Source organism: Orycteropus afer, unplaced genomic scaffold (genome assembly GCF_000298275.1).
Source record: "Orycteropus afer afer isolate SDZICR_OR568_19922 unplaced genomic scaffold, OryAfe1.0 scaffold00378, whole genome shotgun sequence".
Taxonomy (NCBI): Eukaryota; Metazoa; Chordata; class Mammalia; order Tubulidentata; family Orycteropodidae; genus Orycteropus; species Orycteropus afer.
The window spans coordinates 2248682-2264170 of NW_006921965.1; the positions used below are offsets into that span (position 1 = coordinate 2248682).

The following is a 15489-nucleotide window of genomic DNA, read 5'->3' on the forward strand; positions in this document are numbered from 1 at the left end:
CCCTTCAATGCTCAGGGGTCCAGGATTATCTTCTGTGTCTGTGGTAATTGTTTTCCCTTTTCTTTGTTGAAGAGGGTCTGTGCAGTCTTTCTGCCTAGCCTGCCATCTTACTGGGACTCATTCTTATCATTTATAAATAATCTATATTTTTTTCTAAAAATTTGTTGTTTTAAATGTCTCAGAGATAGCTTTGCAGATAAAATAAAACTAGTTTGACTATTTTTGAGTTGTCCATTTGAAGGAAAAGGGACAGAGATATATGTAAATCTCCCTTTTTTAACTCCAGAGCATTTTAACTATGAATCACAGAAAAGATATCCTGTTGTATATGCAGAATCATTTCTTTAGACTCACAAAGAAAAATTGATGCAAATATATTTTGACAACCATATCATATAGGTTTTTTCATGTTATCTTTTCATATAACAGGCATTCTTTAATAGTACAATAGCTACTCTTTCAGGGATACATCTTCATTCCTCTGCACTGAAATTCTGTAGGTGTTCTAAATTAAGTACATACATGAATACAGGCATACTTTGCTTTATTGCACTTTGCTTTATTGGATTTTACAGTTTTTTTTTTTTCCTTTTAATACAGGTTTGTGGCAACCCTGTATCAAGCAAATCTATTGGTGACATTTTTGCAACATGTGTCTACTTTGTGTCTCTCTGTCATATTTGGTAATTCCCAAAATATTTTCAACTTTTCATAATGCAATTTCACACCTAATAGACTACACTATGGTTAGTGTAAACATAACTTTTATATGCACTGGGAGAACAAAAACTCATGTGACCAGCTTTATTGTTGTATTTGCTTTGTTGTGGTGGTCTGGAACTCAACCCACAGCATCTCTATGGTATTCTAAGTCCACAGAAAACATTTAAGGGAAATAGTACATTTATAGCAATCTAAATGTCATTTATGTTTTATGACTTAGATTCAAAGTAAAATTTATTACATAGAAATAGGCTTTGGCCTTTATGTTTATATTTAAAAAGTTCTCAGCTATATTCAGTACTTTCAAAATCCTCAAGAAGAGTGTAACTAAAATATGAAGAAGGGTGAAGAATATAGGAAAGTCAGAGCATAAAATGCATTATGGAATGGAATTATGTTTTTTTTTTTTCTACCCAAAGAGTTGAAAAAAGTATCATTAACTACTCTAGTTGTTATTACTGAATTCGTCAGAAAACAAATGATAGGAAGCAACCTTGTGAGAACACCACGTTTGTATTACCAGTTTCTAGATACTGCCTCAGAAACCCAAGGAGGGGTCGCTATGAGTCAGGGCCGACTCGACAGCACATAACAACAACAACAACAACATAGTGGATATTCAGTAAGTATGTTAAATAAAAGAACGGTTGATGGCTTTAATCTGTGTTAGTTGGCTTCTGGGAAACTGTCTGACATTAAGGACCAATTTTATCCAGAAAATGACTGATGAAGTAAACCAAGAGGAACCCCAAGGTATGTTGAGTATTTCTGGAGCAGTTTCCCTGTTATGGGTTAATGAAAAAAATTAAACATTGTAACACTAGAAATCATAGCTTTTATGAAATAGCTATATATAGCAAGAAAGACATTAAAAACAGCCCTTAATAAATGTGTGAGCTTGGAAAAGTCACTTGACTTTGAGGTTTCCCAGTTTCTATATCTTTTAAAATGGAGATTATAATGCCTGTCTCACCTAGATGTTATGAGAATCAAATGAGATAATATATGTGAAATTATTTTGTTAACTTTAAAGCCCTATAAAACATAAGGATGGTTAAGTCTTAACTAACATATGTTAAATATAAAGAAATTTGCTGAAGCTTTATAGACGTATAAAGTAATGTTTATAAATGTGATCACAATACGAATGTCGTAGTGATGAATGGATTTAAAATATCACAGAAGCAGCTACAATACAGCAACAAATAGGCGAGGAGCATCTTAACTTCCATTCTGCACTTCTATAGCATCTACCACCATAGAGTATAACCTCCATGTGGACAGGAAACCATGGCTTAGTAGGCGACTTAGGGACCCAACATCTACATGTACTCATTGCCCATATATTTGCTGAAGAATAAATTATCTTTATCTAGTGATTACCCAAAAAGTAACATTTGTGTGACTGGCTAGGTCTAAAGATGCAAATATTTCAGAGTTAACATAAAGCACTTTAGTATATAGGGTGGAGAGTTAGAAAATACTAATGTATTGAATCATGCTCTCAGAGGAGTGACTTGCCACTTAATCATAGTCTGCTTGATAAATTAGAGAGCTGGAACCTAAGTCTGGTGGGGCAGACCAAAGGCCAACATCCAGAATGCATTGGTGAATAAATCCATAGACAGATCTGACTCTCTGAAATGAATAGCTTTGCTTCCTTGAACCTTTGCTGAACTGTACATAATTGCAAGTTGCAACTAGAGCCTGGAGGAAAACAGGGCCACTGCACTGCACAAGAAGTATCTGGGAGGCACAAATTGTTAAGTAGTTGACTACTGGCCAGTAGGTTGGAGTTTCAAACCCACCCAGAGGTCTGTCAGAAGACAGGCCTGGAAATCTATTTCCAAAGGTTCACAGCCTTGAAAACCCTATGGATTAGTTCCACTCCTCACACGTGGGATTGTTATGAATTGGAGTCCATTCAATGGCAATTAATAACAACAGCACTGAATGAATACTTTTAAACTCCAGGACAGTAACTGCAATGCTAGTGAGCAGCATAGCAAACATTTACCCAAGGTCACTTATCAACTCATATCTCTAAATGATTTTTTTTTTTTTTTTTTGCAGCCCTCAAAGACCAGTTTTGCTTCAAAACTCTGTGTGGTTTATGTGGGCAGATGTTTTAAGACACAGCTATGGAAGAATGGGATTTCTTCAAAAACTTCTAGGCAAAAGCTTCAATCTAAAAACAGAGACAAGCCTTCTAGTCTTGTTAGTGTTTTCGGAAGTGTGTCATAATATTTCCAGCCATTCTGGCTATGAACTGTAAAGGAGAGATCATCATGACAGCTTACTTTAAATTAAAACAACAGCAGGATACCATGATACCATTTTCTAGTTATAAAATTATCAAAGAATTTAAAAAGTAATTCCCGCTATTACTGATAGTATGTTCCTACACTGCTATTCAGAGTGCTGACTGAAGAGCCATTTGTAAAAAAATAAATAAAAAATAAAAACATGCATGTCCTTTGACTCCCTCCACAATTGCACCTATGAGAGTGTATCCCAGGAAAATAATCCTATATGTGTGCAAAGATTTATCCATTGGTTTATGTCCAATACAATATTTCCTATGATAGTGAGACACTAGAAATAAGTGAAATGTGTAACAATACAGGTTTGCCTAAACAAATTTGGCTCTGTCCATGTGACAGACTACTATGCTATCAATAAAAATAAGACTGTAGAAGAACGTATAAGGATGTGGAAAAGTAACAACAATCTATGGTTAAAAAGAAGTTTACAAAACACTACGTACAACATAAGCCTATTTTTGTTTCAAAATTAAAGAGGATTAATCCATACATGTGCTTAGAAAAACAGGCTACTTTAAAATGTTGAAAGTAACTATCTTTGAATGGTGGGGTTACAGGTAATTGTTATCATCTCCTTCATGTTCTACTCACCAAATTTTCTATAATAAATATTGTATCAGAAATTGGTGGGGAAAAGTTACCTTAAACATTTCTAACAAAATGAACAGCAAACAAGAACCCGAGATGAACTAACATTATTTACTAATAGAGAAGCAAAAGCCTTTTATGTCATGATTTTACATCATGATTAAATCCCAGCACATTCCAGAAGTTTACATTCTAAGACAATTGGCTCAGAATAATTTCTTTAAGCCCTGATGGTAAAGAATGTTCTTAAATGTTTACACTGTTTTCATATAATAGGAAGTATTGTCTGTATAAACCCTGTTCAGCCTTGTTCAGCATGAAGTCACTTTCTATCATTCCAGGAACTGAGGCAGTGAAGTGCCTGACCCATTCCCACAAATGTCCACCTTGAAAATGGTAGGTTTTAGCCCTTTAGCCAAACCTCTCCATGCCACTGAAATCTAAAAGTATGTCTACACAAAAAATAAAAAGAGAGTTCGTCCCCTAGATCCATATGTACATTGAGCCATCTCTGGCAGGAGAAGTTAGAAATGTCTGGGGTAAATCCTTAACCTCCAGGGCTTGATGATGTCACCCATGACAATACTCAGTCTTTTCCACAAGTGTCTTTTGTTGTCCCTGATAGAGTGGATTTAAGAGCTCAGCTTGTGTATTCATGTCAACCATTTGCCACTAATTGGTGCAGCTGGATGAGACGTGGATTTGAAATTGAAAAAAAGACTGTGGTAAAAATGGCGGGAATGTAGACAGTTTAACCTGAGTGACTATGTGAAGATATGCCCATCATGTGAAGAGTGACACTATTCCCTGTCCGTCTCCAGCTGTTCCTGGACCATAAAAGAGAAAGACAAAGAATGTATTTACTTTTCTCTCAAATAAATGATCCCAAGATCCAGACAGAATTAGGCTTAAACTTTCAGCCCCAGCAGTGGTTGTTGTTGTTGTTGTTATGTGCCATCGAGTCGGACCTGACTCATGGCGACCCCTCCTTGGGTTTGCCAGGCAGTATCACTACAGAAGTAGATTGCCCCATCTTCCTTCCGAGGAGTGGCTGGTGGGTTTGAACCGCCAGCCATCTGGTTAGCAGTTAAGTGGTAGGACAGGGGATATAGTTCCAGGCTCTCTTCAAGCTGCTCTTAGCTGAATTCCCCACCAGCTGATTCAGCCTTGCCCTGATAGTGTTTTGAATTGCAAACAATATCTAGCCTACTTTAGAAAACTGATGATGCCTGTAAGTTTAAACAACACATAAATTGCAGAATGACAAATTCAGGGAACATGAAGTCTTGATAGTCTTCCATAACCCTTTAAAAAATCAGTAGACAATCCAAGCTAACCACCATTATGCATCACTATCATGTCTGTTCTTGTTGTTATTTGCCGTCGAGTCGGCCCCGACTCATAGCGACCCCTCCTTGGGTTTCCCAGGCAGTATCACTACGGATAGTAGGATTGCCCAACCTCCCTTCCGAGGAGTGGCTGGTGGGTTTGAACCGCCAGCCTTCTGGTTAGCAGTCAAGTGCCTTAGGCACTATGCTACCAGAGCTCCTTGGGTTTAAAAATGGAAAATTGCAAAGCCTTTCACAACCAGAGCTCCTGCAGGTACTTCCCCAGCACATCATTCCTTTGGGGATTTAAAGAGACTGCGGGTCACAGAGCACAGGACTCATTAGCAAGATTGACTCACCTTGCTGTTGCTGGTCCTCCTGGAGTCTCAGTTTCCACATGTGCAGACTGCTGAGCCGGTGGCTGTTGCCTTTTCTTTGTACTCTAGACATGGTGCTAGTAGTATGGCTCATGGCTGAGTATCACTGGGGCATGTCCTTACCTTGACCGGTCACTTAAAATGCTCACAGGACACAGAGCCACATAGATACAAGGAGATCCTGTCCTTGCATATAAAATATTTGCTTCTCTAACAAACTTCTGAGTTTCTCCTTGTCGTCATTCTTGAAATAAATATTTACCAATGTTACTTCTCCAACATATAAAGATGCCAATTCTTGTGGTTAAAAACACACCACTTAATTGTTTTATTCTAAAGCAAATTGAAAGTCTTCTGCTTTAGAGTATAAAATCCTCCAGAGTAACTGTTTCTAACAGATGACGGTTTTGGCCATTTTTGATTCTTGCTGCTGACATGAAATCCAGTGCCTCAAGTATTTAGAGAGGATTACTAGAGTAATAAATACCAAAAGAGAGAGAGAGAAGAAAAAGTGCTGCTTTCAATCAAGTGATTTCTAAGCCTGGTCTGCTTTACCCTCTGTGACAGCTGAAAGCTTACAGTTCTTAAGGAAAGCTGGAAAAGGGCGGAGAGAAGCAGGCTAGGCTATTAGCATAAAGAGGCAGGCAAGAAAGGAAAGAAATGACATTGGAGTTGCTTTGAAAAACAGTGACCAAAGCAGAGCTTCTAAAGGTGCCCTGTTATTATGCAGTCAAATAGCTAACATTGCTACTTTGTAATAAAACAAGCATTTATACTGTTTGGATATTCATTTGTACACGTGAAATCTAAAAGGTATAATTGGAACTGGTAATGAGCTCATGGAAATATACTGTTGGAGCTTTCAATTTCTGGAAACACCTCTGAGTCTTCACAAGGGAACAGTTACAGGGCAGACTGCCAAGGCAACTATTTGAAATTCTTGAAGAAAAATAAACACAGAAAACATTATCTTTCCATAGACCTATCTCTTTTTCTCCTTGGATTTTCTAAGCATTGCTGCTCCTCCTCTGGCCTATCTTCAGTGCTTTCTTGTGCTTGCCATTTTATTACTGTTGAAAACTCCAAACTTTAATTTAACTTGGGAGCCAGCTATAACTAAAGTAGCAGGGAATGCTGATACATCCTGCCCTTTAAGATTCACAGCTCTTTGTAGATTCAGAAAGGGGGTGGTGGGCAAGGACTGAGGAGAAAGGCAGGGCTATTTAGCTTCAAAGTCTGGACCCTGCAGCTTCCTATTTACATTTGAAAATTCATGCTACACTTGACACCTTAACTAGAAGATTACCCCCAGCCAGATTGGGTTGAGTGTCCTCATTTTACTTTGAGGCAATTAACAATTCCCCAGACATATTTGATTTATGAAAACTCTTATGAAATGTGTGATTGTTCTTCTGGAATTAACTAATCAATTTATTTGTATACTTTTATGACTTTTTTTAAAAATTAATTTATAAGACTGCCTTTATCATTTTAGTAATCTACCCATTGTACTTGAAACTCTATCACATGTGACAAGTTATACAAGTATTTAGCTGCTTTGAAAGTGAATCCTGTTATTAGGAACCATCATTTCTGCTTTAAGGTTATCCCATCCTCCACAGCAAGCAGAGTGGAAGCTGAGATGTTCTTTTCCTGAATGATGCAAAGATACCCATGTTCTACCAAGTTAGGGGCCTCACTAATAACCATATTAAAACTCAATGTCAGCCTTTGAGAGAAAGGGATTCTTAGAAAGTGTTTTATAATGAAACATTTACAAGATACGCATAGGTAGTGAGTATTGATGTTGTTAGGTGCCATCGAGTTGGCTCTGACTCATAGTGAACCTATGTACAACAGAATGAAACACTGCCTAGTTGTGCACCATCCTTAAAATACTTGCTATACCTCAGCCCATTGTTGCAGCCACCACGTCAATCATTCTTGTTGAGGGTTTTCCCCATTTTTCACTGACCCTCCACTTTACCAAGCATGACATCCTTTTCCAGGGAATGGTCCCTTCTGACAACATGACCAAAGTAGGTGAGATGAAGTCTGGTCATTCTCACTTTCAAACAGCATTCCAGCTGCACTTCTTCCAGGACAGATTTGTTAGTTCTTCTGGCAGTCCATGGCATTTTCAGTATTTTTCACCAACACCACAACTCAAAAGCATCAGCTCTTCTTTGGTCTTCCTTATTCATTACCCAGCTTTCACATTCATCTGAAGCCATTGAAAGTACCACGGCTTGGATTAGGTACACTTTAGTCTTTAAAGAAACATCTTTGATCTTCAGCACTTTAAAGAGGTCTTTTGCATTGGATTTGCCCAGTGCAATACATCATCTGATTTCTTGACTACTGTTTCCATTGGTATTGAATATGGATCTAAGTAATTTGAAATCTTTGACAGCTTCAATCTTTTCTCCATTTATTGTGATGCTGCTTATTGGCCTAGTCGTGAGGATTTTTGTTTTCTTCATGTTGAGGTGTAATCCATACTGCAGACTTCAGTCTTTAATCTTCATCAGTAAGTGGCTCAAATCATTTTTACTTTCAGTAAGTAAGGTTGTGTCATCTGCATATCACAGGTTGTTAATGAATTTTCCTCCAATCCTGATGCCGTGCTCTTCATGTAGTCCAGCTTCTCGGATTATTTGTTCGTCATACAGATTGAATAAGTATGGTGAAAGGATACAACCTTGATGCACTCTTTTTTTTTTTTTTCTGACACATTCCCTTCTTGATTTTAAACCATGCAGTATCCCCTTGTTCTGTTTGAATGACAGCCTCCTGGTCTATGTACAGGTTCCTCGTGAGTACAATTAAGTGTTTTGGAATTCCTATTTTTCACAACGTTATCCATAATTTGTTATGATCCACACAGTTGAATGGTTTTCCATAGTTAATAAAACACAAGTAAGACATCTTTCTGGTATTTTTTCCTTTTAGCCATGATCCATTTGACATTAGCAATAATATCCCTCATTTCACATCCTCTTCTGAACCCAGCTTGCATTTCTGGAAGTTCTCTGTCAATATACTGCTGCAATCATTGTTAAATTATCTTCAGCAAAGTTTTACTGGTGTGATATGAATGATATTGTTGGATAATTTCCACATTCTGTGGGATCCTCTTTCTTTGCAATGGGTACAAATATGGATCTCTTCCAGTCAGTTGGCCAGGTAGCTGTCTTCTAAATTACAAGTAAGTACCTCCAGTGCAGCACCCATTTGTTGAAACACCTCAATGGGGAATCTGTCAATAACCGGAGCCTTGTTTTTAGCCAATTCCTTCAGTGCAGCTTGGACTCTTCCTTCAGTACCATTGGTTCTTGATCATATGCTACCTTGTGAAATAGTTGAACATCAAGCAATTCTTTTGTGTACAGTGACTCTGTGTATTCCTTCTATCTTCTTGCGATGCTTCTTGCATCATTCAACATTTTGCCCGTAGAATCTTTCAACATTGCAACTCAGATCTCAAATTTTTTCTTCAATTCTTTCAGCTTGAGAAATGCTGAGAAAATTCTTCCTTTTTGTTTTTCTAACTCCAGGTCTTTGCATATTTCATTATAATAATTGACTTTGTGTTCTTGAGCTGCTCTTTATAATCTTCTGTTCCCTTCCTCCATTTGCTTTAGCTACTCTCCTTTCAAGAGCAAGTTTCAGAGTCTCTTCTGACATCCATTTTAGTCTTTTCTTCCTTTCCTGTCTATTTATTTATTGTGCTTTAGGTGCAAATTTACAGAGCAGAATTTATTTTACATTCAACATTTTGTGTACATTTGGTTTCACTCCCTAATCACCATCCCCAACCCTGGCCCACTCTTCTCCTCTCCCTTCCCAGTAAACTCCCCCCTCCCTGTGCCCTTCTTAGTTATGCACTCCTGTCTGTCCACCTTTTCCTCTGTGTGTTAGTTGCCCCTGTGATGCCTCATGGTCGATTGCTCCAAGGGATGTATCTCTGTAGAGTAGGTGGATACATTGCTCTGGGTTGAGTGTTCTGCATGTAAGTCTTATTTACAGTCAGGCTGAGAGCCAGCCCTTGGGAGTGAGTTTTATCCCAGGCCCAAAGTGTATCCCAGGGCCATAGTCTTGGGGGTCCTACCAGATTCTATCCGACTAGTAATTCTGGTCATTATTGTGGTTCTGGATTTTTTGGACTTTTTTTCACAGTTTTCCTCCCACTCTATCCAGGATCTCCAGTTTTGATCCCTTCCCGAGTGTTTGGCATTGGTAGCTGGGCACCATCTAGTTCTTCTGGTCTCGAGGTCCATCATGACCTAGGGCTGGTTGTTTCCAAATGCTCTTTGTTTTCTTCACTCTTGTCTTTTTAATGACCTTTTGCTTTCTTCATAGATGATGTTCTTGATATCATCCTACAGTTCATCTGGTTTTTGGTCATTTGTGTTCAATGTGTCAAGTTTATTCTTCAGATGGTCTCTAAATTCAGGTAGGATATAATTAAGGTTATATTTTGGCTCTCATGGACTTGGTTTAATTTTCTTCAGCTTCAACTTGAACTTGCATATGAAGAATTGATGGTCTGTCTCGCAGTCAGCTCCTGGACTTGTTTTGGCTGAAGATTTTGAGATTCTCCGTCCCCTCTTTCCACAGATGTAGTTGATTTGATTGCTGTGTATTCTATTTGGTAAGGTCCACATGTATAACTGCTGCTTGTATTGTTCAAAAAAGGTATTTGCAATGAATAAGTCATTGGTTTTGCAAAATTCTACTGTGCCATCTCTTGCGTCATTTTTGTCGCCAAGGCCATATATTCCAACTACCGGTGATTCTTCTTTGTTTCCAACTTTTGCATTCCAATCATCAGTGATAATCAACACATCTTGATTGCATGTTTGGTCAATTTTAGAGTGCAGAAATTGGTAAAAATCTTCAGTTTCCTGTTCTTTGTCTTTGGTAGTTGGTGTGTAAATTTGAATAACAGTATTAGTTACTGGTTGTAGTTGTATGGATATTATCCTATCACTGACAGCATTGTCCTTCATGATATATCTTGAAACATTCTTTGTCACAACGAATGCCACACCATTCCTTTTCAATTTGTCATTCCCTGCATAGTGTCTGATTAAAAATGGCCAAAACCAATCCATTTCAGCTCATTAGTGCCTATGGCATTTGACTGCTAACCAGAAGGCTGGCAGTTCAAACCCACCCACATTCCTTGGATGGAAGATAGTGCAAACTACTTCCATAGATACCACCTCAGAAACCCAAAGAGGGGTCGCTATGAGTCAGGATCAACTTGAAGGCAGTGAGTTTGTTATTTTTTGGTTTTAATGCCTAGATCAATCTTTATACATTGCATTTCATTTTTGACAACTTCTAGTTTCCCTACATTCATGCTTCATGCATTCCACATTCTGATTATTAATGGATGTTTGCAGGTATTTCTTCCCATTTTGAGTCAGGCCCCATCAGCAAATGGAGGTCCCAAAAGCTTAACTCCATCCACTTCATTAAGGTCCACTCTATTTTGAGGAGGCAGCTCTTCCACAGTCATATTCTGAGTGCCTTCCAACCTGAGGGGCCCATCTTCTGGCACTATATCAGGCAATGTTTCAGGGCTATTCATAAAGTTTTCCAGTAATATATCAGACAATGTTTTACTGCTATTCATAAGAACTGGTCAGTTCTTTGAGAAGTGGATGGGCTCTTACTCTTCCAAGCCTGTTTTATCTGGAAGTTCCGCTGGAAACTGTGTACAATGGGTGACCCTGCTGGTATTTGAAATACTGATGTCACAGCCTTGAGCCTCACAGCAACATGCAAGCCACCACAGTATGACAAACTGACAGATGAGTGGTGGACAGGTAGTGAGTATGATTTAATAAACCCACTTCATGATGGACTCAGTAATTATCAACTCGTGGACAATCTTGTTTCAAACCTATGTGTTTCATCACAGCCACTTCCCCTCCTTCCTCCACCACTATTTGAAGCATGCCAGAGACCAATTTATTCATAAATTTGTCATGTATCTCTAGAAATTAAGGACTTTCAAATGCATCCACTTAACAAAATTGCCAGATCATTAATAATTAACTATGATTCCTTAATGTAGTGAAATATCCAGGCTATGTTTTTGTTTCTCTAATAATTTCTTTATTAAATTTTTGTTCAAATAGGGTTCAAATACAACACCTTGTATTTGGTTGTTATGTCTCTAAAGCCTTTTTCAACCTATAGATTACCCTCTGAGGGAAAATGTTTTGGGACTAACCTCTGCATTTACATTAACTTGTGCCTGCTTTTTCTAGCAAGTCCCATAGAAGTTTACTATGCCTCCATTTTTCTTACACCTAGATGTACTGCTGAGAATAAAGAGAGGAAAAGGAATGGTCAACTGACTGACCATGGAGGATAAAACCCCAAGTTTCTAGTCACTGTGCCACCATTAACTTACTGTGTAAGCAGCCTTGAGCCAAGTAGGTAACTTTTCTGGATTTGTGTCTTCATTTGTAAAAGGGAACAAATGTTTGGTAAGCAATGTGAGAAATTATTCAACACTTAGTCTGCAAATATCAAGAAGTGGAAAAGGAAAAAGGTATCCTTTTTTTTTCTTTGACCAGTGCCTGAGGAGAAAGAATAAATATACACTAGACATCTGAATAAGATTTGAGGGTGTTTTTGAAAACAAATCCAATCTATTGGCATTGAGTAAATTCCAACTCATAGAGACTCTATTGAACAGAGTACAACTGCCTCATAGAGTTTCCAGACTGCCATATCTTTCTCCCATGGAACTGCTGTTGTGACAACAGCTGAGCACTTTAACTACTGTACACTCAGGGCTCCTGGATACAACCTGACAAGCATGCCTTACACATAGTAACTTCAACTGCTATGAGGTTTAAGGGATGATGACGGTACTGGGAACACTTCCTGCCTGATTCCTCTTTTGTTCCACTCTTGTGCATGACTGAGTCAGGACTGTGGACCCTGTGATGGGTGAAAGGAGTCAAGAGGATTGCAGGGCTCTCACACTGCATGTTGAATTACACTTCTACTCTTATAGGAGTCTCTGTTACAATTCTCCAGTTTCCCTTGGAAGTACTGAATGCGGCACATTATAGGAGTATGTAAAATAACATCAAATGTATCAGCCACAGTTGGATGGGTGATTTTTTTTTTTCTCCTTATTTTTCAGAAGCACCACCAGGTTAGTGGTTCACAATGGAATACTGTATTTAGCTATTTGATTGTGAATAAAAACAAGGAGTCATAGAACATAAAAGCTGAAGACTGGTTAGGCCAAGAATAAGGTGAATAATATTTGGCATTTGTACTTGCAGCTTGATTAAAAATGAATAAAAATAAAACCAATTGAAGTCAAATAAATTCTGATGCATGGTGACCCCCATGTGTGTCAGATTAGTTAGAAATGTGTGCTCCATAGGGTTTTCAACTGCTGATTTTTTTAGAAATAAATGACCAGGATTTTCTTCTGATATGCCTCTCGTGGCATTGTGGTTAAGGCACTGGGCTGCTAACCGAAAAGTTGGCAGTTCAAACCCCCCCACCTGCTCCACAGGAAAAAGATGAGACAATCTGCTTCCATAAAGATTTACAGCCTTGGAAACTCTATATGGGTCGCTATGAGTGTAAATTGACATGATGGCAGTGGGTTTTTTTTTTTTTTTTAATACCTCTAGATGGGCTCAAACTGTCAACCTTTCAGAAAGCAATCAAGTGAAATAAACATTTGCACCTACCAGGAACTCCAAAAATGAATCCTTTAAAATTCAAGCTTTTTCTCTTATCAACTTTTTGTGACCCCAAAAAGATGCCATTGGTTTCATTTGTCCTATATCTTTCTTCTCTCCCCTTATTGTTGCCTGTGGCTTGGTATTCCTAGGAAAGTAGATTAGAATGGAGTGTCAAAGATAAAAGATCAATCCTGTTGGCTGGTCCTTTTGGAGTGAATACTTGAAAAACTGATATTTTACCATTATAATTAGCTCAGAAAGCCTAGCACTTGTTTATCTAAACAGTATTAGGTTATGTTTATTATGTTTATAGGGGGCTTTTTTATTTTTTAAACTGAAACACATTTTAAAAACAGGAATGCATACATTGTATATTAGTTTACAACTAAGTTACTTGTATAACTAATAATCTGCTTTTTTTCCAAAGTATTTATGATGTCTAGTCTACGAAGTATATCTTCTCTTTATAGGTCTTTGGACTGCTTTAAGTGACAGGTGTTATATAAATCAAATATAGTGGTATTTCACTTATCACTTCCATCTTCAAAGCACAGCATGAAAGACCCTTAACAGAAAACAAATATGAAACACAACAGGAATTATTAAATACTGGTGGCAGTAGGAGACTGATGAAATAAATAGTGTTGAGGCTTTAGTTGAGATGTTCTATTGATTTGACTCAATGGCACGTAACAACAGCAACAACAACATTGATTTTAAATAACAGACCCTCTACTCCTCTATATGAGCCATTGATAGATTCCCCACCACCACCCAGTTTACTCTTTTTAATGCATTGTGAGTGAGAATGTTGAGTTTCAGCATCTCACAGTTGACTTACATACTATGTATATCATAAGGCACTTTTGTGATGGTGGGCTTTTGTGGCAGTCCAGAGTTGTGTTATTCTAAGTTACTATAAGTTTTTAGCTCAAAGAGTTCTCAAAGAGCACAGCTGGCTGCATTTTTACATTTGTAAAAACATAGGACACATACATGTATTAGAAATCGTTTTACTTGAACACTTTCTTCTGTTCACAGATTTAGGAGGCTATGGTGGCACAGCACCAAATTGTTCACTATCTTGAAAATGCTGCCATTGATCTTTAATCCATTGAACGCTGATTGCCTCACTCCACAAATATTGCCTGAGCAGTTCAAACTATTTTTTGACTCTTTGATGAGCCTCACATTTGGCTGCCATAGGGCTCCCTCTGGAGGTCAGCAGAGTCTCAGGTCAGTTAGCAAAATAGCCTTGGCTTCAGCGCAGGACACACTCGTGTCTTTTTTCCAGTACCAACAAGAGCGGGGTCTTCTCTTTGTGAATTTACAAAATGATTATATTGAGGTTACAGGAAAGTCCCCTGATTATTTGCCGATGGGTAATCATTGCTGTGTTCTGGCATCTAATCTCAGTAGCTTTGTTGTTGTTGTTATGTGTGGTCAAGTCAGACCCAACTCATAGCTATCCCTCCTTGGGTTTCCGAGGCAGTATCACTACTGAAGTAGATTGCCCAACCTTCCTTCCGAGGAGTGGCTGGTGGGTTTGAACTGCCAGCCTTGCACTTGGCAGGCGAAGGCCTTAGGACTGAGACCCTTACCTTTTCTATATTTATTGAAGACTTTTAGCCAAAGTGAAAACAAAACAAAGTAAAGCCAAAGGTTGGAAAAATGCCAAGTTTTATTTTGCTTGTGTTTTAAGAGTAAAGTAGTTACCGGTAGGATCAAATGGTCCCATACAGTCTAAATTCCATCTGAAAACGTTTGAAGTACACAGGCATCAGGATCAATTGGATTGCAGCAGAACTGAACTCTTTGAAGGTGAATATTGCACTAACTGGGCTACTTTGGAAAATAAAGTAAATTTACATGCACCAGATCAAACTTTTGTTACATCATTTGAATTTTCATTTACAGGAATAAATAATAACCAAACTGCTCCTCCTCTCCCTCTCTGACTCCTTTCTTTTCTTCCTTCTTGCCTGCCTTCAATTTCTTTTCAGTCTTTATTTCAACTTTCATTGATTTTCTTATATGTCAATCAGGTGGTGTATAATATAAGTTTAATGTATTTAAAATTCTATATCTATTATTTGCTTCAAAATTATAGGAGAAAGGGAGGTATGGGTATATAGATGAAATAATATTGGCCATTGTTGTTGTTGTTGTTAAGTGCCGCCGAGTCGTTTCTGACTCATAGTGACCCCATGCACAGCAGAACAAAACACTGCCCGATCCCGCGCCAGCCCCACAAACCCTGCTATACTTGAGCCCATCATCGCAGCCACCGTATCAATCCATCTCCTTGAAGGCCTCCCCCTCTTTCGTCAACCCTCCACCCTACCAAGCATGACATCCTTCTCCAGGGAATGGTCCCTTCTTACAACATGACCAAAATAGGTGAGACGAAGTCTGG

At 38.3% G+C, this 15489-nt stretch overlaps 1 protein-coding gene across 1 annotated transcript in view; it reads right to left on the reverse strand.

Annotated features, from left to right (window-relative positions):
• RANBP3L (RAN binding protein 3 like) overlaps positions 1 to 5413 on the reverse strand; it is a 96665-nt gene extending 91252 nt beyond the window's left edge. Inside the window, 1 exon segment of the mRNA XM_007953241.1 lies at positions 5323 to 5413. Coding sequence (XP_007951432.1) covers positions 5323 to 5413 — 91 coding nt within the window.
• Between the last annotated feature and the right edge of the window lie 10076 nt (positions 5414 to 15489).